Source organism: Peromyscus eremicus, chromosome X (assembly GCF_949786415.1).
Source record: "Peromyscus eremicus chromosome X, PerEre_H2_v1, whole genome shotgun sequence".
NCBI lineage: Eukaryota > Metazoa > Chordata > Mammalia > Rodentia > Cricetidae > Peromyscus > Peromyscus eremicus.
This window is the reverse complement of record NC_081439.1, coordinates 35,918,735-35,945,700: the sequence shown is the minus strand read 5'-3', so window position 1 is coordinate 35,945,700 and position 26,966 is coordinate 35,918,735. Positions and strand designations below refer to the sequence as shown.

The 26,966-nt window shown below is 36.9% G+C and overlaps 1 protein-coding gene across 1 annotated transcript in view; it reads left to right on the top strand.

Moving 5' to 3' along the window:
- Cfap47 (cilia and flagella associated protein 47) overlaps positions 1 to 13,075 on the top strand; it is a 264,376-nt gene extending 251,301 nt beyond the window's left edge. The window contains exons 64-65 of the mRNA XM_059250611.1: positions 6,959 to 7,127; positions 12,863 to 13,075. Of these exons, the coding sequence (XP_059106594.1) occupies positions 6,959 to 7,127; positions 12,863 to 13,075 (382 nt within the window). The remainder of the gene's footprint in view (positions 1 to 6,958; positions 7,128 to 12,862) is intronic.
- The last annotated feature ends 13,891 nt before the right edge of the window (positions 13,076 to 26,966 follow it).

The following is a 26,966-nucleotide window of genomic DNA, read 5'->3' as shown; positions in this document are numbered from 1 at the left end:
TCTGGCAAGCCAACTCATATAACTTTCCTCTGAATAGCTATCCCTTTATGCTACCTAGCACTTAATTTAATGGCTAGTGCTATCTTGTGAAATCGATGCTTCTGTTTTCAGTTTTCTATATAGCTGACTTTTGAATAGATGGACCATTAATTGTACTTCCCTTCCCATGCTTCCATTTACATCTAGGAATAGGTAACAGTCATAAGGAATCAGAAAGAAAATCTATTTTTGCATATTTTTGTAAGCATGTGAAAGATCAGAAATCAGAATAATGGAGTCATTTCTAGGGTTTAGTAGTTCATTGTATTGTGATTTACGAGACTCTTCTTAGCAAAATGTTAGGAGCATTTAATTACTTAAGGCCAAAAGCCTTAGGACCACAGCTCATATTCCAGTAACCAGATAATAAAAAAAGAAGAAATATGAGAGGATAATATGTCATGATGGGTTCCTCATTCCAATTTCACAGTAATTCATATTTTATTTACAGTATACGTAATTGTCTGAGTATCTCTGCCATATGTTCATTTAGAGCCTGTCAGCGATATCAAGGATGAAAGTAGCTGTATCATATGATAGTTTTATTTGCAGTATTTTGAGGAACCTCTATGCTGATTTCCATAGCAAGTGGACTAATTTACATTGCCACCAGCAGTATATAAATATACCCTTTTTCATACTATCTCACCACCATTTGTTCCTAGTTTTCTTTATGGGATCCATTTTGAATAAGGTTAGATGGCATCACCATGTAGTTTTAATTTTCATTTTCTTGGTGTCTAAGGATGTTGAAAAGTTTTTAAAATTATTGGACATTGATACTTGATCATTTGAGAACTCTCTCTTTGTTGCATTATTGACCCATTTTTAGTGTGTTGTCTAAGTTTTAGGTATTTTTTGAGTTCTTTATATATTCTAGCATAGCAGTTATTTTCTCTCATTCTGTAGGCTATCTTGTCACTTGATTAGTTATCTTTGCTGTGCAGGCACTTTTTTATTTTTTTTGGTTTTGGTTTTTTGAGACAGGGTTTCTCTGTGTAGCTTTTCACCTTTTCCTGGAACTCAGTTGGTAGCCCAGGCTGGCCTGGAACTCACAGAGATCCACCTGGCTCTGCCTCTCGAGTGCTGAGTGCTGGGATTAAAGGCGTACACCACCACCGCCCAGCCCTGTGCAAACACTTTTTAATCTTATACAACACACTGTTGGAAGCCAATAAAGTCATGGTATTACTGAAGGAGTAGAGTCCTTGTTAGAAAGGCCTGAACTGTGACTATGTCTTCTAGTATTTTACCAATATTTTCCTCTAACTAGTTCAGTTTCAGTTCATAAATTAAGATCTTTGATTTTGAATTAATTGATTTTTGTACAATGATTTTTGTAATGGATATATGGATATCCATTATTCCTAACACCATTTGTTTGTCTAATTTTTTAGTGTATTTGCCCAGATTGCCTTTATTTAAAATGAAGTTGGAACAGAAGATTAGTTAATCTAAGTATTTTCCTATGATTTTAACATCATGTTATAACTTTACTATGTACCATTACTGTAGTAAGATAACATTTAAATTTGTCATTTCAGTCATTTCCAATTATGCAATTGGATAACTTAGTACTTATTTCTCTTGAATTTCTCCCTCATTCATTAAGCAGTTACTACCAATCTCCCCTCCCACAGTTCTCTAGTAACTATTAATTGGCTCTATGTGTATGAATTTGCCTATTTTATATAAGCAGAGTGGCCTTTTTTGTCTGGTTTATTTCACATAATATTTTTCAAGGCTCACCCATGTTTGCCATGTGTGAGTACTTATTTCCTTTTTTTAATTTTTGAAACAGATTCTCACAGTGTGCAGAGGACCAGCCTTGAACTTGTGGTAAACTTCCTGACTTATCATTCCAAGTGAGAGGAATTGCAGATATTAGCCAGCACACTATACTTCCTTCCTTTGAGTAGCTGATTAATATTATATTCTGTGGATATAATGCATTCATTTTATTCATTCACTAAATGCTGGTTATTTTCACCTCTTTGCTATGGAGCATGTATATTTGACCATATTCAGTAGTTTAAGGCATATATTTCACACATGGAATTGCTGACTCATATAATGGAATGATTTTTATTTTCATTTCTGTGTTTGAATCTTAGTAATGCTATTTAAGAAAATAGTTATATTCCAGGATTGGATATAGACTGAATGATTATCCTTTACTTTACAGTTAATATCCAATTATGAGTGAGTACCTACTGTGTTTGTCTTTCTGGATCTGGGTTACCTCACTCAGGATATTTTTTTCTAGTTCCATCCATTTGCCTGCAAATTTCATGATGTCATTGTTTTAAGAGCTGAGTAATACTCCATTGTGTAATTGTACATTTTCTTTATCCATTCTTTTGTTTTGTGAGATCTAGGTTGTTTCTTTCTTCTGACTATTACGAATAAAGCTGGAATGAACATGGTTGAGAAAGTGTCCTTGTGGTCAGATGGAGCATACTTTAAGTATATGCCCCAAAGTGGTGTAGCTGGATCTTGAGGTAGATGGATTCCCAGTTTTCTGAGAAACCACCATATTTATTTCCATAGTGGTTGTACACTTTTGCACTCCCACCATCGATGGAGGAGTGTTCCCCTTGTTCCATATCTTCACCAGGATGAGAGTTAAGTTGTGTTATTTATCTTAGCCATTCTGGCAGGTGTAAGATGAAATCTTAAAGTCATTTTAATTTGTAAAAATGGCTTGTTGTAACTACTAGGCTAGAGTGTGAAATTGCATTTTTCCTGGGACTACCCCTTCCTGAGTGTGATGGTTTGAATAGGAATGGCCCCCATAGACTCACGTTTGAATGCTTGGCCCATAGAGAGTGGCATTATTAGGAGGTATGGCTTTGTTGGAGTAGGTGTGACATTGTTGAAAGAAGTGTATCACCTTGGAGGCAAGCCTTGAAGTCTTATCTGCACAGGCTAGGCCTAGTGTCTCAGTCTCCTTCTGCTGTCTGAGGATCAAAATGTAGAACTCTCAGCTCCTTCTCCAACACCATGTCTGGCTGTATGCCACCATGCTTTCCACCATAACAATGGACTAAACCTCTGAAACCGTAAGCCAGCTCCAATTTAAGTGTTTTCCTTCACAAGAGTTGCCATAGTCACAGTGTCTCTTCACAGAAGTAGAAACCTTAACTAATACACTGAGCTTGTGCAAGTACTATATGCTATGTGCTAGAGTGCTTTCTCTCTCTTCCTCTGCCTCTTCCTTGCTTTCCCCCTTCCAGTTAAAATTGTTAACATTGGCCGGGCGGTGGTGGCGCACGCCTTTAATCCCAGCACTCGGGAGGCAGAGCCAGGCGGATCTCTGTGAGTTCAAGGCCAGCCTGGTCTCCAAAGCGAGTTCCAGGAAAGGCGCAAAGCTACACAGAGAAACCCTGTCTCGAAAAACCACAAAAAAAAAATTGTTAACATTATCTAACCTATCTGTTATAGAAGCACTGAATTTTCTGAGGCTTTGTCTGTACCTTAAGATGTTCTGAACCTCACATTGAGAGAAGAATATTCTCTAATTGGGGTTGAGCCCTCTGAAATAGATTCTGAATTCCCATGTTCTAATTTCCACTTTCCTTTGTTTCTTTGCAACTAAAACCAGTGTGTTTCTGCCATCACATACTACTCTTCTAGTTCTTCTCTAGCTAGCCTTGGTTTATTCCCTAGAGATTCTAGCAGTCCATGAATATGCATACCTCATCTTCCTTGTGTGGATTTTTTCTTTTTGTTTTCTTCCCAGAGGAAAACTTACTTGGTTTCCATGTATAATTCTTTAAATGTGCTAGTTAATTGTTTTTATTAGTAGTTTGATTCTGTACTCATTAAAGATAATCACCCATGTGGTTTTTTTTTTTACACAGTCAATATCTGCTTCTGAGATCAGATTGATACTGACCTCATTAAATGAGATAAGAAGTACGAAGTTTTTTATTTTTACTTCATTTATCTTCAGTATTCAAGAGTTTAAGAGGAGTCTATGTTAATTCTTCTTTCAAGAACATGTTCGGTGGGCTAGCAAGATGTATCAGCATGTAAAGGATCCTGGCCCCAAGCCTGACAATCCAATCCATGAGACCCACATAGTAGAAGAAAATAACTGACTCCTACAAGATGTCCTTTGTCTTCCACACATACTTCTTGGCACACATGTACACACACACACACACACACACACACACACAGTGTGTACATTTATACCTATGTACTCACATACATACACATGTGCATACACACACATATACAAAAATAAAATGTAATAAAAATGTAGTTTTAAATGCTAGTAGCATACACTAGTGAAACCATATGGCTGATATAATCTCATTCTTATTTAAGCAGTCTTGTTAAATTTTCAATATCTTTGTCAGTTGTAGAGATTATGTATTTCTAGATACTTGCTCTTCACTCCTAAGCTTTCTCTTAGTCTGGGCTTATAATTGTTTTAACTAGTTTCTGATTATTATTATTATTTCTAAAGTGTCTCTTATATCCTACCCTTCATTTTTGTTTACTTTAAACATCTTTTCTTTTTAAGGTTATCTGCCTATATTTCTGTTGACTTGGTGGAATTTTGTTGGTTTATTCAATAAGCCAACTCAAGATTTTACATTTTTATGTTTTCTTTCATTTACATTTACCCTGACTTAAGTTTTTTTCTGATAATCCTTGGTAAAGTTGGTTCTTCCTATATTTTGTGGAGGTATGATATAAGTAAGGTACAGTTACTTGAGGGTGAATTTAAAGAAGGATTGATGCTGTTGATACTAGCTCTTCTTTGAATGGCAGGTGGCATTCTTCTGAGAAGGTATCTGATAGTGTAATTTTCTTCACAGGAAAGTTTTAAATTACTACTAAAATCATTTGTACAGACCTATTGAACCAGTCCATTGACAGGTTTTACTTTGCTAAGAATTTGTGGATTCCTTTCTTATTTTTCAAATTTTCTTAAATATAATTACATGTAATAGTCTATTGTGTTTCTTTTAATTTCTGAGACATCCATTAGAGAGTTTATCTACTTTAGTTTCTATCTTTGTTTAAGTTTTTTGCATTTAAAAAGTCTGTGGTATGGGGGTACTGCTCAGTTGACAGCTTGCGTAGCAGCACACAGGAAGCCTTTGGCTTGATCCCCAACACTGCATAAACTGAGCATAGTGGTGCATTCTTTTCACCTCAGCACTCTGGAAGAATAGGCAACAGGATCAAAGTTTTAAAGTCATCCTCTGCTACATAGTGAGTTTGGGACCAGCCTAGGATACAAGAGACCATGTCATAAAAAAAAAAGTCATTTCTTAAAAGAAGCTGGTAACCAAGCATGGTAATATAGAACTGTAACCACAGCTTCTTAACTGGTTTCTCTGTTCCTCACCAAGAGAATTCTTCCATATATTTTTTCTTAATGGATGTCTTTCTGGACAAGGGAGACTTATGGATTTCTGTGAATATCTGTCTATCAGCTTCCTGTTGTAATCCTTCTAGGTACTCCATGTTATTCAGCTCATTTATTGCATTACCCATCATTTCCTAGCACTAGTTATAAAATATTTTAAAACCACAATGATAATAATGACTGAAGTAATATTGGTAGTCCTTTCAAACCACTGTCCATGGATTAGTCATTGGTACAATGACTTGACTCTGTTTATTAATTTAAGAAATGACAAAACTGGGGTACAAAAAGATTAAGTAAACTTCTTGAAACGCTACATAGAGCTATGATTCAAATCCAGGCCACCCATATCTACAGAACGTGTTCCCCAATCTTCCACCATGATACTCAGTATGTGTCTGTTGAATGGATCAGTGACTAACAACCTAAATTGTCCCATGTCTTTTTCTATGTTGCACTATTGTACCTGTTTTCAGAAACCACTTTTGAGCTTTTACATGCATCTCTATTAATTTATTTTAAATTGTGAACTTAAAACTTGTTTGCAGTGTACCTCTACCCTATTTTAGTAAACTAAGAAATTCTTTAACTAACATTCTTTTTCTCAGCTGTAGTCTATCATGGCATGAAATCGTAGCTTGAAACATAAATGTCCCTCTACTTGATACTTTAATCTTATCTTCATACCTATAAATATTTAGTGAGACTCAAGTAAGTTCACAGTACTTAGCAAGTAGAAAACTCTGGTAAGTAAGTAAATAGTATAATGGAACAGAAGTAGAGACAAAAGGCTTTATCATACCTTTAGTGGTCAATTGCTTTACATATGAGTTTATTTACAGATGACTAAGTTTTCCTCTGGGGCACTGAATTTGACCAATTTTTATAGGGACAACATTTATCTTAGTACACTATGAATATAAGATTTATATGAAAAAACTTATTTTGTGACCCTGAGAAAAGAATGATAGTGTTCTAGTTAATTTTTTTCAACTTGACACAAACTATAGAGACACCTAAGAAGAGGGAACATCAGCTGAGAAATCCCCTCAATCAGATTGGCCCGTAAGCTTGTCTGTTAGGCATTGCCCTGACTGATGATTAATGGGAGAGGGCTAAGTCCACTATGGGTGGCCCCATCACTGGGAAAATGGTCCTGGGTTCCATAAGCAAGCTAGGTATGTAGAAACAACCCAGTTCATAGTGTTTCTCTGATTCCTGCCTCGGCTTCTGATTGAGATCTTGCCCTTACTTGCCTCAATGATAGACAATGACTGCAAAGTGTAGGCCAAATAAACATTTCCTTCCTAAATTATTTTGATTATGATGTTTTACCACAGTAACAGAAAGAAAACTAGGGCAGACACTATTTGGTAATTTTCAAAATGCTACCTCACACATTTTTGTAAGCATTCAGTATTCATTTTGAACTATGGGTCTGTTGAAGCAGAATTTATGATTTAGCCATCAATTTCTCACAGAGTCAATGAGGTAATGACCAATTTGATGGATTTCATTCATCTTTTCTAGGTATTATGAGCCATTTACAGCGTATTTTCTGCCAGGTGGTGATCGAGATTTTTTTGTAAAACCTCATACTGGAGAACTCCCTCCATTTTACACAAAAGGAATTCCCATCATTGTAGGATTTAAACCCAGAATGTACAGTAAGAAATATCAAGCAACACTTGTAGTAAAGGTAAGTTTTAAATTTTACATTTCAAAGCCAAATAATAAATTTAGGTATGGAATATAATAAAATAATTTGTTAATAGTAGGAGAAATTAAGGAATTACTTATATTTCATGTTAAATAAATGTATAGATGATTTGTATAGTCACATAACAATTTCTTTTAAAAAGTGCTTACTCAAGGACTTTATATTATTTGAAACATACCTTTTGCAAACATTAGTTACAGTATATTGTCAAAATGTTGATGTAAAATAGAAAGTAAATTTTTTTTAATTAAAATATGCATTGTGCCGGGCGTTGGTGGCGCACGCCTTTAATCCCAGAACTCAGGAGGCAGAGGCCGGCGGATCTCTGTGAGTTCGAGGCCAGCCTGGGCTACCAAGTGAGTTCCAGGAAAGGCGCAAAGCTACACAGAGAAACCCTGTCTCGAAAAACAAAAAATAAAAAAATATGCATTGTAAATTTGGTCGTATCTGTGGAGGACCCTTCAAGTGATTGTTTTGCTAACAGTTAAGGTAAATACAGTTTTGAAAATTTATCCAGTAAGAGAAGTGTCTTTATAGAATTTCATACATACTTTATAGTGAGAAATTTGGAGCTAAGGACAACTTTCAAATTCTTTGAAAAAGATAACTATTACCACAGTTTACTTTCTGTAGCATAGACATAAAGTGCATGTTGTCATCATATAACCCTACAACTCCTACTGCCAAAGAAATCACTAAACTTTTAAAGCAAACAATTAATTACTGCCATTAACAGAAGAAAATGTCATTGTTTTAATGAATATTGAAAATAAAAATTTAGTTATTGTTTAAGAGAATTTTTTTTCATTGTTCTAAGATTTTATAGAACCCAGGACATCAGATATGAATCCTCTTTTGCCTTGCTGCATATTCCTCATTGCCTCCACTATTATTTGAAATATTGATAAAGGCTTATGGGAGATAAATTCACATTGAAGCCTGTTTTAAAAAATATTATTTTTTTGCCAGAATTTCTGTGATGTACTTGTAATCTCAGCATTCAGGAGGTAATGGCTAGAGGATTCTCATTTAGACATCAGTCTGGGCTGCAGTATGAGAATCAATTAAAAAAAAGAAAATATTAGTTTGTTGATTTAATTTTTATTATGTAAAATTGCAAATATGTACATAAATAGAATACATAATTTCATATATTCATTGTCTTGTTTGTAGATATATAAACATATGGTAAACCCTACTTCAAATATTCATTTAATATTGAAATTTATACATAAATCCTAAATCTCTTAATTTTTTCAATTTTGAGAAGTCTGTGTAGACTTAATGGAAATTATAAACATAGCAATACAGTTCTATGAAGACTTTATTTTCCTCCAATGCTGATTTCCTAAAAATGTATAATAAGATATCTAAACATGAAAAATAATATTAGAGTCCTCATACTACTTTTGGTATTTCCAATGTGTTTTTACATATATTCATTTGTGGGAGGGGGCCTGCACATGCCGTGATATGTGTTTGTGTGTGTGTGTAGTTCAGAGGACAACTTGTGGATGTTAGCACTTTTCTACAATTGTGTGGGTCCTAGGGATGAAACTCTCTGTATAAATATAACATTATACCGTACAAACTTTTAAAATTGATATGTCAAGCAAAATTACTCTAGAGATTCATAAGAGTCATTACTTATACCAAATCACTGATCTTAAAAATCAGTTTATACACACTGCCTCCAAATCCCAGTTAAGTTCAACAACATCCATACTTACTCTCATGTTGCAGTTCTAAAAGCCAAGTCATTATCTAAATTAAAATCATTATTTACACTATTGTTATTTATAAATATTTAAGTATTAAATCACTAATTACAACAATATCATCTTCATTCTACTTCACTGAGAAAAAGGAATAATTTATAAGGATAGTTTTGATTAATCTTACCTAGACAAACCTCAACAATTGTGTTCTTATGCCTTATAATTTTTCATTCAACTAAGTCATCCTTAGAATGATGAAAACCTGTTGTTTTCCAATTAGGAAACAAGACAAGTAGCATTAGCTTTGATAGAAGGAAGTTAAGTGGTTTCATTTATTTTGTCAAAAGGAGTTCTGCTCCAGAGGAGTAGAAAATCTAATCAGTTTTCCCAAGTGACTATGAAAAAAATCCTGGTGAGTACTAGGGCTGGCAGGTGGCTCAGTTGGTAAAGTATATATTATGCAAGCATGAAGACCTGAGTTCCAATCTCCATGTTGCTCAGAATTTAGGCACAGTGGCACACACATGTAGCCCCACTATGAAAAGGAGGAGACAGGCAGATCACCGGAGGTCCTTGGCCAGCCAGCCTAGTCTAATCAATGGGCTCTAGATTCATTGAGCAACCCTGTCTTAAAAAATAAGGTGGAGCAGGGGCAATCAAAGATGATACCTGATGCCAACCTCTGACTTCCACATACATGTACACACAAGCACAGGTACCTGCACACATGTGTACATACCTACACACATACTACACAATCTCAAAAAACCTTAATAACTATCAGAATTATAGAACATGAAATATATGATGTTTTATGGTCATACTTGCATAAAATAATGTATATGTTAATATAGCTTATAATGCAAAATAGATATCATAACTATATGTTCCTGTTACAACTAGAGACACAAACAAATATAAGTATGTATTTTATATTACTTCTAAAGAAATCTTTTCATTGGCATAAAACAATTGGAAAGGGCACTCTAAATATGTATTTTCTTTTGTATTTCATTGGAAGCAGATCCTTCAAAAGAATTTAAATTTAAGTGGCCTATTTGTTACATGTGATACCAGGAAATAAATACAGGGAAGGCAGTATGTAAAATACAGAAGGAAAGGAGACTAATAAAATCATCCACCACAGTGTGAAACTGAAAATTAATCCCATGAGGGATCTCTGGGAATAGTGTAGAATTCACACCTTGATAAATTCATACCCAAGGTGGGCAGGAATATAGGGGTTTTATATACCACTTTACACCATTCCAATTACTGACTGAGGAATGGACTCAGAGATGGTTAAGGATCCAAAATCAGCTGAAACACCTACTGGAGTTTCTGAGGAGGAAAAGTCAAGGACTTGCAAACACTAGCTATTGGAAATTGCATCAGACATTCACTCAAATGAAAACACCAGAGAAATGTGTGTACCCATAGACCATATGTGTTAATGGATAACTATCATTTTTTATTCTTAGAAATTGCCCTCAACAACATCTGTCATTCATCCAGGCAGTCATTGCCTTCAGTTTCTTTTCAAAACAGTGACACCTTTAAAATATGAGAATTTTATCTGTTGATAAAATATTTTGTTTTGTTTCTTAGTAAATAGGCCAGCAAACTACTATGATTGGTTGTTATTTTTTAAATATCAATATTCATTCAATAAGGCATTAATGATATGGAGCTATTAATTTATTCCTGACTGGTGACATGGTTCAGTGGTAAATGTGCTTATTTCCAATACTGATTGAAGACCTGAGTTCCCTGGAACCCACATGGCATTTAGGAGAGGGCTGAGTCTCACAAGTTGTCCTGAGATATTCACACAGCAGTGTACGAGTACACACAAGCAAGCATGTATGCAGCACACACACACACACACACACACACACACACACACACACACACACACAAACACTCTCTCTCTCTCTCTCTCTCTCTCTCACAAACACACACACACTAAACAAATCAATAATAAGTGTAATACTTTATTCTTTTAGTATTTTGATTTTTTTTGAAAAGAACATTTCTAATTTATTCTTTGAGAAGTTCATACATGCATATAACGTACCATGATCATATCCTCCCTCCCTATCCACTCTCCGTCTCCCCAGGGTCTCCCCAACACTTTTCCCTCCTAACTTCCTGTCTTGTTTTTTTTTTTAATTTTTATTTTGCAATACAATTCAGTTCTACATATCAGCCACAGATTCCCTTGTTCTCCCCCCTTCTGCCCCCCTCACCTTCCCCCCAGCCCGCCCCCCATTCCAATCTCCTCCAGGGCAAAGCCTTCCCCACAGACTGAGATCAACCTGGTGGACTCAGTCCAGATAGGTCCAGTCCCCTCCTCCCAGGCCGAGCCAAGGGACCCTGCATAGGCCCCAGGTTTCAAACAGCCGACTCATGCAACGAGCACAGGACCCGGTGCCACTGCCTGGATGCCTCCCAAACAGATCAATCAGGCCAATCAACTGTCTCACCCACTCAGAGGGCCTGATCCAGTTGGTGACCCCTCAGCCATAGGTTCATATTTCATGTGTTTCCGTTTGTTTGGCTATTTGTCTCTGTGCTTTATCCGACCTTGGTATTTTGAATTCTGTTTTTATTATATTTTAAAAGATTGGATAGACGATATAGACCAGATTATATCTATAAAATAGTTTTGAAGATATGTAATTGTTCATATTTATACTTGGTTTAAAGAAGTTAAATCATAGGTAAAACTGCAAAGCTTAATCTTTATTTTGTAAAACAAAACAAAACAAAACAAAAAAAACCTTGTTATTGTTATTTAGCTTATTTGGAGAAATGTCCTGAACAGCTTCCTTAAATGATACTGACTTAATCATTGTAAAGTTATTACAACCTTAAAATGTATGAAATCTAATTGTGATTTTAACAAAAATGTATTTTTATGTTATCAGTTCAAGTCTTGAATATAAATGATTGGTAATACTACAAGCACCAAGTAGCTGCTACTTGTTCTCACTAGGTGCTAGGGGTGGGTATAGATCCCTTCATGTAGCTCACCTGCATGCTGGCATGAAGCTCAAGGATTAGTACTCAGTTCCAGGCAGATGCTGGTATTTTCATTTAGCATACTCCTTTGTATCCATGAGGTCATTTATTTGTACTGTAAAAAAAGTTTAGAATGGCATATGCACAACCTTCAAAATCTAGCTTTCTTTTTTAGAATACCCATATGAAGTGCAATGATATTTAACTCAAATTGTATTTTGTTCCTAGGTTTATTTAACTTTGGAATCATTGACTCTAGTTGTATAAATACTACAGATATCACATAAAAAGAGCCATATGTGATTAAAATAAGGTCATGTTTGATGTGAAAGAAATGTGTGCACCTACTCAGTATTTATTTATAGATACTGCATTACACATCTAACCTGGTGTATTGCAATATTCAATTGGCTTGGGGACTTACTTTAAAATAATTTTCTTAGCATTCATGGTCCAAGCCCAGTGTAAGGCTAAAGCCTATATAAAAACAAATGGCTTCATCAAATTCTGCAGAAGCAATGGACTTAACCTAAGTATGGTAAGGTCTAAATATAAACGTTGACAATTCTAGAATGCCTAATTTAGCATATGTTAGGAATTATGCCTATTTACAGAAAAAATTAAGGGTTTTAAAATAAATTCCCCTATAAATTACATTACCTGGATTTAGATTATAAATGTTTTCAATGATCTTAGACCTCTCAGTATATTTTTAATGTCTTATACTTTCATAATCCAGAAATCATATTACTATAATTTGCCAATTATTTCTGTGACCACAATCATAAAGTCTTACTTTATTTACCTAATTTATTTCTGAATTAGTATTTTTCATTCTAGAGGGAACCATATTTTTTACCTTTCCCATACCACATACAACAAATAGAAACTACTAATAATGATAAATGTTTCCCTAATCTTTCTAGTTCTCTGTATATTTCTTACATTATCTTTCCATCTCTTAATTTTCAGACAGATGAAATATATTGTCTGTATGAAATAAATGGGCTACCTCCACCACCAAAATCAATGGTACATGTAAAACCCAAAATTGATGCTACTAACAAGACATATGGCAGCATTCCACCAATTCAACACAATTTTATTCATGAAAATGCTAAACTTCGACGCACAGGTGTATCTTCTACTATTAAAGGTTCTCCTTTAGTTAAGAAGTATAAATAAAAAAAATTAAACATTGCTTGGTCTCAAGTAGAATTGAATATTTTGTTTGTTATCTCATTTTTGAGGGATAATCATAATACACTTTCTTGGGCTTTTTTTTAATTGCTGACTTTTTATGTTCATTTAATAAGATGTAGTTCGTTTCTGACTTGTGTTTTTGTTTTAAAATGGATTTTTAGTATAAATGTTGGAATTTCTTTATTTCTAAAGTGCAAGACAGAACCATGCGTTTTGTTTGGTTTGGTTTTGGACTTGGATTTTTGAGACAGGGTTTCTTTGTGTTGCTGTGGCTGTCCTAGAACAAGTTCTGTAGACCAGGCTGACCTCCAGCTCACAGAGATCCACCTGCCTCTGCCTCCCAAATTCTGGGATTAAAGGCATGCACCACCATGACCAGGCTTCTGAAACATAATTTTAATGACAGTATTTTAAGCCACAATGTTAGTATTATAGGTCAATTCCTTACATTATTTAAAAACACTAGTGATAAATTTAGTGTGTAACCGTAAAAGACAATGTCTTGGTCAGTGGTCCAATAGCAGCCGAGGTCTGTGTCCATATCCATGGCCCATGTTGCCTATAAGGGCCAGGCAGACATCAGGGGTCTGGATGGCCACCTAGGGCTATGTTAGTATCAAAGGGCCATGCCGCTGCTGGGACCATGGTGTCATCTGGGTCTGGGCTGCTGCCAAGGGCCGTGTATGTGTCCATAGCCCTGCTGCAGCCATGGTCTGTGTTGATGTCTGTGGCTCCTGTTAACACCAAAAGCAGTGAGGTTAGGACTGCATATTGTTGGCCCCGCCCCTCACGGGCTGCAGCACTTGGGAGAGCAAGAGCAGGACCTGCACCTCACTGGAAGACATGAGAGTGGGAGAGTTGAGTTAGCCCACTATCTGTCTGTCACATAGTGGGAAGGGGGAGATGACCCCTTTGCTCCTCGCCTCTCTCCACCTACTGCAGGCAGAAAAGCAGAACCCAGGGTCATGAGGGTGGGAGAGCTGACCCTGCTCCCCTTCCCTATCCCTCATCGCCTGTGGCAAGTGGGAGAGCTGGCTCTGAGGTCAAGAGAATTGGAGAACTGCTCCTGCCCCTCACCAGCTGCGACACTTGGAACAGCAGGTCCTGCACCTTGCCAGGCAGCATAGTAGAGCTGACCATGTTGGCAGGGGTGCTGGTGAGCTGGCCCCACCCCACCCCTGTATGCCATGTGGTAGTATAGGTGAGGGAAAGATGCCCCTCCACTCCACCCTTTGCAACCTGCATCAGGCAGGAGAGCTGGCCTTGGGGCATGACAGCAGGAGAGAGGGGCCTGCACCTGGCCTGGGCAAAACAGTAGAGCTGACCCTGGTAGTGTGGATGCAGACCTGCAGGCCCCCAAGGGTGTGAGAACAGGAGAACTGATCCTGCTCTTTGATGTCTGCTACATTGTGTGTGCTATCCCAGGGCAGGGCTTGAGAGCTCACCCAGGTGGTGATGATGAGGAAAAGCTAGCAGTCTGACCAACCCAGCTACCACCTAGGCCCAGAAACTGGGCCCACTCCAACATCCACCTCATCTATTAATTGATGGAGCTAGACCTGCTGATCCAAAACTGCAGGGTCTCCATGACACATGGCAACAACAGGATATCCAAGAGAAGTCCTAGTGAGGACCCAATTCAACAATGTAGCAGAAGCCACAGGTCTCAAACCAGAGGAATAACCAATGAACACTTACAAATAAAGATGTATAGACTAAGGAGTATACACTGTGTAACTCATTAGGGCCACACTACAGCTTCCATCCCAAGATTTTTGTTTGTGTTTGTTTTGGAGTTTTTGTTCGTTTGGTTGGTTGGCTGGTTTTGGTTTTTTATTTTTATTTTAAATTTTATTTTATTTTATTTGGGGGAGGAGGTTGCAAGGGCAGAGTGTGGATATGAAGGGATGGGAGATGAATGGGATCAGAAAGCATGATGTGTAATCCACAAGGAATCAATAAAAAGTTTTTTTAATGGACCACTGCAGCAAATGTATGTGGGACTGTGGAAACACTGCAACCTCTGTACACTGGTAAGAAAATAGACAAATGGACATTTTAGAGAGCCATTTGTCAGCTCTTAAAATGTTAAAAATAAACTTACTAATGTAGTTACTGTGCAAAAACATTTGTCCACATAAACACTTGTTACAGAATGTTTAAATAAATAATGTAGGTATATCTCAACATGAAAAAGAAGAAAGCATGTTTTTAAAAAATAGTTAATATTTTTATTTGTGTGTGTGTGTGTGTGTGTGTGTGTGCATGATTGATGTGCACCACATGTGTGCAGAAGCCTGTGGAAGTCAAAAGAGGGCATCAAATTTCCCTGGAACTGGAGTTACATGTGGTTGCAAGCCACTATATGGGTGCTGGGAACTGAACCTGGATCCTCTGCAAAAATAGCAAGTACTCAAATTTCTGAGACATGGCTCCAGCCTCAATAAAACTTGCATTGATGTGTATCTGATATTTAAGAGTGAGTCATTGCCAAAGTAAAAGAGAATATATTTAAACCAGTCACTGGGAAAAATATAAAATAGACAGTATGGACCATCTTAAAATTATTTTTACACAAATGGTTAGCTTTGTGCCAAAAAATACCCATGATGCTATGAGTAATAGTTTGTAGTTAGCCTTTCATTAAACAAATTTCGTGCCTTCAAAAATAAGGAGGTATGTGTGACCTATAGGACAAATGTAGCCTGCCACCTATCTTTTGTTTTATTTATACCTACAAGCCTCTAGCTAAGATCAAATTTTACATATCAATGGATGGAAAATCAATAAAAGACTATATTGTCTGATGGAAGTTATAGAGAGTGCACATTTAACTCATTATGAAAAACTTTTGCTGAAATATAAGGCAATGTGTTTCCCTATAGAGAGAGACAGGGTCTCACTATATAGCTCTGACTGTCCTGAAAACTCACTCTGTAAACACGCTGGCCTCAAAGGCACAGAGAGCCACCCACATCTGCATCCCAAGTGCTGGCATTAAAGACATGCACCATTATGCCCAGCTAAGATAATCTCTTTAGAGTGTAAAAGCATTGTTGTCATGAAATTGTTCACAAATCAAATTGCCTTTTTGTTTAGTGTTTATGCCAATGCTTAATGTTACATGTGGACCTCTTATACTGGACCTTTGGAGAAGCATAACTTGAAAACTCCAATAATTGAGATACTCATGATAGAATGTATTTGTATTTGACTTCTTTGGGTAAGAAATGAAACTGAGGATGAAATAATAAAAAAGTGCACATTGCAAATTGTGAATATTTCAAAATGCTCCAAATTATGACATTAATTTTACTGTTTCAAATTTTATCACAGAAAGTGGGATGGGAGAAATTCAAGTAGAGAAACCTGAATATGAAATTATAAGACCCCTGAGAGGATGAACTTTCCTTACATTTGCTTCGGAGCCACAGAGGTGACTCAAGCAAGTGTCCTTTCTCTCCATTGCCCCATGGCACTGGGTACATATGAAACAGAAGCTAGTTTCTATTACCCAAATCCAGAGTTCTTCCTGTGCTCTATTTCTGCGCCTATAAGAAAAGAGGCCACAAAGTTGAAAATGAGCAAGCAAGGGTGTATGTGAGGGTTTAGAGGGAGGAAAGGGAAGAGGGGAATGATGTAATCATATTACAATTTCAAAAAATAAAATTAATAAAATCTCAAAAATGTTTTTAAGAATAAAAAAACATAATTTGGAGAATGAGCTTAATTTGGAGAGTTTAGCTTAGTATGCTAAACACTTATTAAGCTCACAATTCTAAAGATAATCTTTTGGAATCAATCAATTTCCTCATTATTAATCTGCATTTCGCTAAAATAAGTCTATTCATGAAAACTGTTAAATTCTCTTTTTATCCTGATTTTTTGTGTCAGGATTTAGACTGAAGTATAAACCTAAGGTATTTTCCCACTCTGTGATAACTATCACTCCTGGCTATATACATATACAGGAAGGTCTAAGGCAGCATGTAACAGAGATATATATGCATCTGTAATATCCACGCGGGAACCCCCTCCCCCCAACAAGACCGCCAAGGAGCCAACTTCTGATGTAAGAACAAAAGCTTTTGTTTATTCCCGGCCTAGGCAGGGACCTCCTGGACACCACTTTACAGTAGGTGAAAAGAGGAAAAGAGAGAAGGTCCCGAGCAGTCACTTTAAGGGGTTTGTATAGGAAAGGTTTACATGCAGAATGTTACATATCTTGGGATTGGACGAGGGGAGCTAGGAGTGAAGTAGTTCTTTGAAGTTACTGGTTGAACTACAAGCATAGGGTTACTAATGGCTAACAGGATTCAGGGTATCTATAGAGACATAAATTTTTACTCCCTATGTCCTGCTTTTGCTGAACCCAGGATAGATACATTCAGATTTATTGTTCCAGTCCTACTCTCCCCTGAGTTCAACTTCTGGTGAGTTGAGCCCATTACTCCCCATATCTTGTTTTTCCTAGTCCAGGATACCTAGATTTATTGTCCCAGCCTTATCTTCCCATAAGTTCAACTTCTGGTCAGTTCAAAAACTGCTGGTCAGCAAATACCTTTAGAGGAAGAGGGGGAAGGGAAAGGAACGTCTCTCAAGATGGCTACTAATTTTTCCCTTTCACATCCATGCTTATTGCTACACTATTACAAAGCCTAAGAAATGTAAACATCTCAGATGTCCAATGATTATTAATGCATGAAGGGAATTATTTGGTGGCATATATAAAGGAGTTTTTCAGCTATGAACAAAAATGAAATCATGACATTTACATGAAAATGGATCAAGCTGGAGATCTGTATGTTAAGCAAAATAAGTCAAACTGAAAAGAATAAATACCATGTTTTCTCTCAAATGCAGAATCTATATTATTTAAACTTGCGTGTGTGTGTGTGTGTGTGTGTGTGTGTGTGTGTATCACAATAGAAAGGAGACCTAGACATCTTAAGTTGGGAGTGGCAGGGTAGATGTAAACAAGAAGGTGATAGAATACCTGTGACATGATAGTAGAAAAGGACTGTTCGAAATTCTAAATGAGATTAGCAACAGGGGACCAGGTTGGATGGAAAAGGGATATAAAGGGGCAGAATGAATAAAAACAAACTATAATAACACACACACACACACACACACACACACACACACACACAGGAACTTCATAAAAGAAGAGTTTTATTAGGAGTGGGGATGAGACAAAAATGGGATATGATGTGGATTAAAATTCATTATGTGCAAGAAACTATCAAATAGTCAAAATAAATAAATGAGAAGTGTTATAATCAAAGCCATGACCTTTTATGTTAACTTAAATTTTCAAATAGAAAAATAATAAGGAAAATGTATGTCTCTAATGACTATGACCCTTGTGCATTATAGTTAAGCCATGAACAGTTAAGGGTTTAGTTCTTAACAGTGGTGAAAGTAACACCTTATGTATAAACTTCACTGAAAATTGAGTCTGTTTTGAGGACCTTATTTAAATAAAGGTCATATTTAGCTCTGTAATCAAGAACTTGCAAAAGTAGTTCTCCTTTTTTTCTCTTGTCCCTGTACAGCTTTCTGTCATTTACACAATGTGTTCAATGTTACAATTAAAAGCAGGAAATACAATAGTCAACATAAGATCTAACATTATTATCCTCTGTTTGAAGCCACACTTTCCAAATTATCAGCTTTAATTGATTGTTCTTAATAGGGCTCTTGTGACTCTCAGCAACTAGTGCATTCATGGAAAATCCCCACAGAGCTCCTATTACCAATTTACTGATTGATTCTGTGAAATATTCTTTAGTGTATGCTCTGAGCTGGAAAGCTCACACCAGCCATGGAACAACATTCCCTTCTATTCTATATTTGAATGATATAGGAACATATCTTGAGGATGAAGAAATGGCTCAGTGGTTAAGAGTACTTGCTGCTCTTGCAAAGGAGTAGAATTTGGTCCCTAATGCCCATGTTGGGGAGTTCACAACTGCTGTAACTCATTTTGAACTCTATTTGGACATCTGAAGCCTTCTTCTAGTCTCTGTATGCACCCACACATATGCACATATACATATTTACACACACACACACACACACACACACACACACACACACACACACGCAAATATGATCCCAGAAGTTTGTGCTTATAAACTTACATGCATATATATTCTGTCTGCCAAGGAGAACCATTTCTCTATTAATAGGCACCCATGGTACATACTAACACCACTGGCCTGAAAACCAACCCCCAAATTTCCAAACTGATCCAGCTCACATTACTTCCCACCCCCACCCTGCAGATACCAATTTTTCTTTATAACTCAGGTAGATTTTCCCAGATCCCTCTCTTCTCTCTGCTCCTTAGAGAGATAGCTAGCCTTGGCCCTTGTCAGGCTGCCCTCCCATCTCTGCCCTAAAGAAGTAGCCATGGCTACTTTGGACTTCCCCCAAAGCTCTCTGGCTGTTCTCTCTCTCTCATATTTATACTAAAACCCCTCTTCCCATCAATGGAGCAGTTTAGTGGCTTCTCTGCATCCTTGCTTACAATGACATGGTGTCTCTTCACAGCAATAACAGTGACTAACACAGCCTCAAAAAGTGTCTCATTCTGTCCTCCAATTTCTGAATCCCCTGCCCCAGCCTTCTGAATGCTGGGACTGTAGGCATGTGTCTTAAATACTAGCTCATAGCTGACATAGAATATAAGCTTGTTACTTCAAGGGTTATTCAAGAAGCTTCACCCTTTGCTTAAGCAAATTTTTGTTCTAACGCAAACAATAATTGGTCCAGCCTTTATTGTTTGCTCCCAGGGTCCGCGGAAGAGTCTTAACAACCAGCTGAGGATTCTAATCTGAGGCATATTCAATGAATCTAAGCACACTGAGTTCTTTAGTCCATTCATTTTATTCTTCTATGGCGATTCTATCTACGCAGTTTCTTTTCTGCTCCCTCCTGCTTGCAGTCCCTCCTGCTCTCAGTCCCTTCTGCTGTTCTCTCATCATTCTACCTAGTTCTTTCCATCTCTGTCCTCATCTTTGTTCTTCTCCATCAATCCTCCCAGTGCTCTCAGAGAACCAGTATATATACCCAAACAGTAATTCTTTGGTAAAGCAATGCAAGGCTTGAAGTTTTCAGGGTCGCAGAGAGAAGTGATAAGGATCCACACATAAAGCAATAATTGTCAGCTTCTAATTACAACCCCAAAGGGGAATAACTAAAGGGGAGTTCTCTGGTAGGGTCAACTAAAGGCTAAGACCAATTAGGGAATTTATGTGCTCAAACTATAATCTAGAAATGGCTAGGTAAAATATTAGGGGTCAGTAAGTCACAAGAAAGTAAACTGTCTTTGGTGCCACTTTTCCCACTCATCCCGGCTGCAGCTGCTTTCTGATAGGGAGGGGGACATATGCTAGGTGGCTAAGCAACCTCTGTCAGAGCATGTAGTATTTGGTTAGTAAAAGCACTTTCACTCAGAGTAATTGCTGAGGAGAAAATCTAGGAATAGCACCTGGCTGAGCAGGAATACAAACTTAATTTGCACAAGAAAGAAGCTTGGCACCTATTGCCTGCCTGGCCTTGTAGGCAGTCAATCTCCTTGGGTCAGTGGGAGTAACTGCCTTAACTCAGTATCTAGCAAATGGCTAAAACTTCATCCCAGGAATGTGAGCAGTAAATTGCTTAAGTTAGGGTCTTGTGTAAATAACCCGGGATGAAGGCAAGGGGTTGAGGATTTAATTGTCAGTGGTTCTTTTGTCTATCTGTGAGTGAGATGAGCTAATGTTTATCTATGTGCAGTTTTGTCCTTGGAAAAAGGTATCTTTGCTGAAATACTTTTGTCTGGAGAATGGCTCTGGCTAGATCTATGTTAATGAAAAACACATCTGGGGACAGTTGTCCAATTACCCCAAATGTATAGGGAAAGTTGTGCCTAAGATTGAGATGTAATTGTGAGATTACATGTACACATAACATGGAAATGCATGGTAAATGGGGAGAATCATAGCTGTTATTGCATAAGAAGTTTACATCAAGAGACAGCCAATTCATTCAAAAGGCAGTAATTCCATAATGCCTTGTGTGATGGTTTCCTCTAACAGAACCCTTAGTTCTGATAGGTTGACCTTCTGAACTCTAGTTGTCACTGCTGTATACAACATGGACTTTTGCTACCAGCGGCTTTCAATATTGTTCACAAAATTCCTGTGAAGAAATATTTTTCTCCAAGCTTATAATTTTAGGAGGAAGGGACATTGGAAGGAAATTAGGTCTTGGAGACAGGACCCTTGTATGTATGCTCAGGGCCCTAATAAAAGAAAACCTGGAGATGGCTCTTGCCTCTTTTGTCATGTATGGACACAGAGGTTGTAAGATGGAATGGGAATTCAGAATGTGGGCTCACAGAAAGCTAATCTTCAAGAACATTTATCTTAGAGTTCTAAGTCTTGCAAACAATTATGAATAGATTTCTGTTATTTATAACTCTTCTGATATATGATACTTTATTAGTCCAATTGTATTAACTCAATCTAACTTATAGGGGTACCACAATATTCATTTGGTCCCTGGTCAAACAAATTCAAGGCTGCAGCTATACATGTATGCATATGTGCAAGCTCATGTGCATGTGTGCGTGAGCACTCACACACACAAAAAAAATATGTTCTGTATATGTTCTGTTTATATAAAATTGTGACTATGTGTGTTTTTTTAATGCAAAGTAACCAGCTTCATTATATTTTCATGCATATACACAAATATACTTTGTTCTACTTCATTCTTATTCCTCACTGCCCTTCCCTGTCCTCCTTTCCTGTCTTTTGTTTACCCCCTTTCCCCCACTAAATAGTTTTCCCTTCTATTTACATGTTACATGCATCCCATTACCCCCACACACACACACACACACGCTTAAGATGGCTTGCTCCCTTCTCATTGTCCACTCTGTAGCTTCATGACAACCCCTTCCCACACATGCATCTGTAATATGAAAAAAAAATTGCAAAAGAAAGTAGCATATAGGTTTGTTATAACTTGAAACAAAACAATAGTTAGCAAATCTGAATTATCCATAGTGATTAGGAATGCAGGTACAGGGGGTGGGATTGGATGCCATTGTGTGGGGGAAATAATGTTAATGCTTTCCTCCTTTCTTGGGAATCACTGATTTCATGTCCTCTGAATTTTGTTGAGGTAACTGACAAAGCTCAAGTGCTTTCCAGTCAAACTTGGATACTGTTTGCTCTGTGTGGAAATAATGTTCTGAATAAGAAATAGCTCGTCTAAATTGATTTTTAAGGGAATTTGATGACTCGTTTATAGGACCTGAACCTTTAGACTAGTGAAACACTTGTGCAAATTGCGATCAGTTGACATGCCATATCTAAAATCACATGATTCTATTATACTCCTAACATCTACTGACACATAAAGAACCTTCTTTCAAGCAATGGTGCAATAGCCCTATTGACACAGATTATGTTCACAAAATAGAAGAGCTTTTAGCTATCAGTTAAAGTTGTTATTCCATGTGAAGGTGCATGAATGAGAAGTCTCAGAAAGATAAATCCATCCGTATAATATCAATTTATTATTGAAGAAATTAATAAAACTAAGAAAACTAAATATTTTCCTATATACATATAATTCTGATTTTAAAATGAATATATATATATATATATATATATATATATATATATATATATATATATATTTGTGTATGTATACATGGCGGGGCGTTTACCCACCAACCACACAGCTCCCTAGAGTTTTCTTGAGGGCGAGCAGCAGGAAATATTAGACAGAAGGATTTAGATTGCGGAGATAAACAGAAAATAAAGGATAGCCTCACCAGGGCCTGGAACCTATTCCAACTGGCCCTGACTGTCTCTGCCCCAGGGTATTTATAGAGACGCCAAGAGGTGGAGCAAAAGACCTCCCCCCAGCACAGCCAAGTGCAGACCATCCCAGATACCTGCACTCAGGCCGGTGGTCCTAATCATCCTCTCTATGCAGATCTGCTGGGTAAAGCCACGAGGAACCTGAAAACAGGCTCCCACAATACATACACCTTATTTTACTAACAACAATATTTTATACTGTCCTTCCTTAAAACATTTGATGCAATTTATAAAAGTTGAGTATTATTATGACTTACATATAAACCATAAAATTAAAATAGAATGGGTGGGTTGTATTTCCCAGAGAGCAAAAAATCATGTGTTGAAATCCTCATCCTAGTGTCTTGGATTGTATTGTTACTTAGAAATGTGGCTTTGAGGACATAACTAGTTAACACAAGTTTATACCAGGGAAGGTAATAATTACTTGTATCCTTAGTTTTAAAATGCTGAGAGGAGAGATACAGATGTATATACACAATGAAACCATCATGAGAATATGCTGCCACAATGAAAGAGTTTTATAGAAGCAAAGAGAAACACCTGAAACAGATCCTAACACTTTTTGAGGGACCATGTTAGGCTATCTATACCTTTATCTCAGATTCTAGCTGCCAGAATTAGATGAGAATGCATTTCTGCTATTTAAGCTACAGCAAACTACTTAGTTACAGCAACTCTAAAAAATGAATGCATCTCTATTCTTTCAGTGTCTTCACCTTTTCTTTTTGAAGTATTGACATGACTTTACAAATGGTGTTTTTATCCCATCACTTTATTTCATAAAACAAAGTATCATAGCATTATTTGCATTCAATACTTTCATTTATTTTATGGTAATGTATAAGGTGCTTGGGGTATATTTTAATTAATACTCTAGTTAAAAGTATATTTTTATTGTTAGTGAAGAAAGATGACTCAAATTCAATGCAGTCTAGATTTCCCAAATTTCATCAGCTAACATCTATATATTTCCTTTCAAATAAAATTAGACTGGCATATATGTGTATGTGTGTGCATCTATTTGTACTGGTTTCTTTCAGTAAAAATGTTTTTGCAATCTAATTTCCACCGCCATTATTAATCACATGGCCTTCTTCCCTAAATGTCTTTCTCCCTTCTAATAGGATACAAATTTGATGGCTAAGGATTTAAGACCTTCCCTAATGTAGAATAACTTACTCCTTCTAATTACTACATGTATAGAGACCCTATTTCTAAATCAGGTCACATTTCCAGGTACTAGTGATTATATCTTTGATATGTCTATGGGAGGAGACAAAATTCAAACCACAACAGATGCAAAAAGAAGAAAAAGTTAGGCTGACTTAACAAACTGAAAAGATGAGCAAATAAGTGGGCAATGAGAGAAGAGAGTTGTGTATTTTAAATTTATCATGTAATTTAAAGTGGAAACACAGATCATATAAGTAACAGGTGGACTTTTTTTTCTTTATTAAGAAATTTTCTACTCACTCCACATACAATCCACAGATCCCCCTCCTCCCTCCCCGATCCCCTAGCCTTCTTTCCCGAGCCACCCCGCATTCCCATATTCCCCAAATTGAGGTCTCCCATGGGGAGTCAGTAGAGCCCAGCACACTGAGCCTAGGCAGGTCCAAGCTCTGGACCTGGATTCCAGAAGCCTGCCCATGCACCAGGGACAGATCCCGATCCCCCTGCCTGGGTGCCCCCCAAACAGTTTGAGCCAAACAACTGTCTTCCATTCGATTCCGTTGTTCAACATGTCGGTTTTTATGCCAGTACCAAGCTGTTTTTATTACTATAGCTCTATAGTAGAGCTTGAGGTCAGGGATCATGATGCCTCCAGAGGTTGATCTCCTTTTGTTGTCTTATTGCTCTAGCTAGAACTTCAAGTACTGTGTTGAATAAGTATGAGTAGAGTAGACAGCCTTGTCTTGTTCCTGATTTTAGTGGAATCGCTTTGAGTTTCTCTTCATTTAATTTGATATTGGCTGACAGCTTGCTGTAAATTGCCTTTATTATGTTTAGGTATGTTCCTTGTATTCTTGATCTCTCTAGAACCTTTATCATGAAGGGGTGTTGGATTTTGTCAAAGGATTTTCAGCATCCAATGAGATGATCATGTGGGTTTTTTTTTCTTTCATTTTGTTTATATGGTGTATTACATTGACAGATTTTTGTATGTTGAACCATGTTTGCATCCCTGGGATAAAGCCTACTTGGTCATGGTGGATAATTTTTTTTGATGTGTTCCTGGATTCGGTTAGCCAGTATTTTATTGAGTATTTTTGCATCAGTGTTCATGAGGGAGATTGGTCTGTAATTTTCTTTCTTTGTTGCATGTTTGTGTGGTTTGGGTATCAGGGTAACTGTAGCCTCATAAAAAGAATTTGGTAATGTTCCTTCTGTTTCTATTGTGTGGAACAATTTGAAGAGTATTAGTATTAGCTCTTCTTTGAAAATCTGGTAGAATTCTGTGCTGAAACCATCTGGTCCTGGGCTTTTTTTGGTTGGGAGACTTTTAAAGATCGTTTCTATTTCTTCAGGGGTTATTGGTCTATTTAAATAGTTTATTTGGTCTTGATATAACTTTGGTATGTGGTACCTATCCAGAAAATTGTCCATTTCTTTCAGATTTTCCAATTTCGTGGAGTACAGGTTTTTGAAGTATGATGTGACGATTCTCTGGATTTCTTCATTGTCTGTTGTTATGTCTCCCTTTTCATTTCTGATTTTGTTAATTTGGATGTTCTCTCTCTCTCTGCTTTTTGGTTAATTTGGATAAGGGCTTATCTATCTTGTTAATTTTCTCAAAGAAATAACTCTTTGTTTCATTGATTATTTGTATTGTTCTCTTTGTTTCTATTTTATTGATTTCAGCCCTCAATTTGATTATTTCCTGGCGTCTGTTTCTCCTGGGTGAGTTTGCTTCTTCTTGTTCTAGAGCTTTCAGGTGTGCTGTTAAGTCACTCATGTGAGATTTCTCCAACGTCTTTATGTGGGCGTTTAGAGCTATGAATTTTCCTCTTAGCATTGCTTTCATGGTGTACCATAAGTTTGGGTATGTTGTACATTTGTTTTCATTGAATTCTAGGAAATTTTTAATTTCTTGATTTCTTCCTTGACCCATTGGTGATTCAACTGGGCATTATTCAGTTTCCATGAGATTGTAAGCTTTCTGTAATTTTTGTTGTTGAAATCTAACTTTAAGCCATGGTGGTCTGATAAGATACAGGAGGTTATTCCAATTTTTTTTGTATCTGTTGAGATTTGCTTTGTGACCAAGCATGTGGTCGATTTTGGAGGTTTCATAGGGTGCTGAAAAGAAGGTATATTCTTTTGTGTTAGGGTGGAATATTCTGTAGATATCTATTAAGTCTATTTGAGTCATAATGTCTGTTAGTTCCCTTATTTCTCTGTTAAGTTTCTGTCTGGCAGACCTGTCCATTGGTGAGAGTGGGGTGTTGAAGTCTCCCACTACTAGTGTATGGGGTTTGATGTGCTATTTAAGCTTTAGTAATGTTTCTTTTACAAATTTCAGTGCTCTTGTATTTGGGGCATAAATATTCAGGATTGAGATTTCATCTTGTCAGATTTTCCCTGTGATAAATATGTAGTGTCTATCCCGATCCCTTTCGACTGATTTTAGTTTGAAGTCTATTTTATTAGATATTAGGATAGCTACACCAGCTTGCTTCTTAAATCCATTTGATTGGAAAGTCTTTTCCCAGCCTTTTTTCTGAGGTAGTGTCTGTCTTTGAAGTTGAGGTGTGTTTCTTGTATGCAGCAGAAGGATGGATCTTGTTTTCGTATCCATTCTGTTAGCCTGTGTCTTTTTATATCTGAATTGAGACCATTGATATTGATGGATATTAATGACCAGTGATTGTTAATTCCTGTTATTTTTTGGTGGTAGTGTTGCATGTTTCCCTTCTTTGGTATTTGTTGGTGTGGGACTATCTATTGCCTGTGTTTTCATGAGTGTATCTAACTTCCTTAGG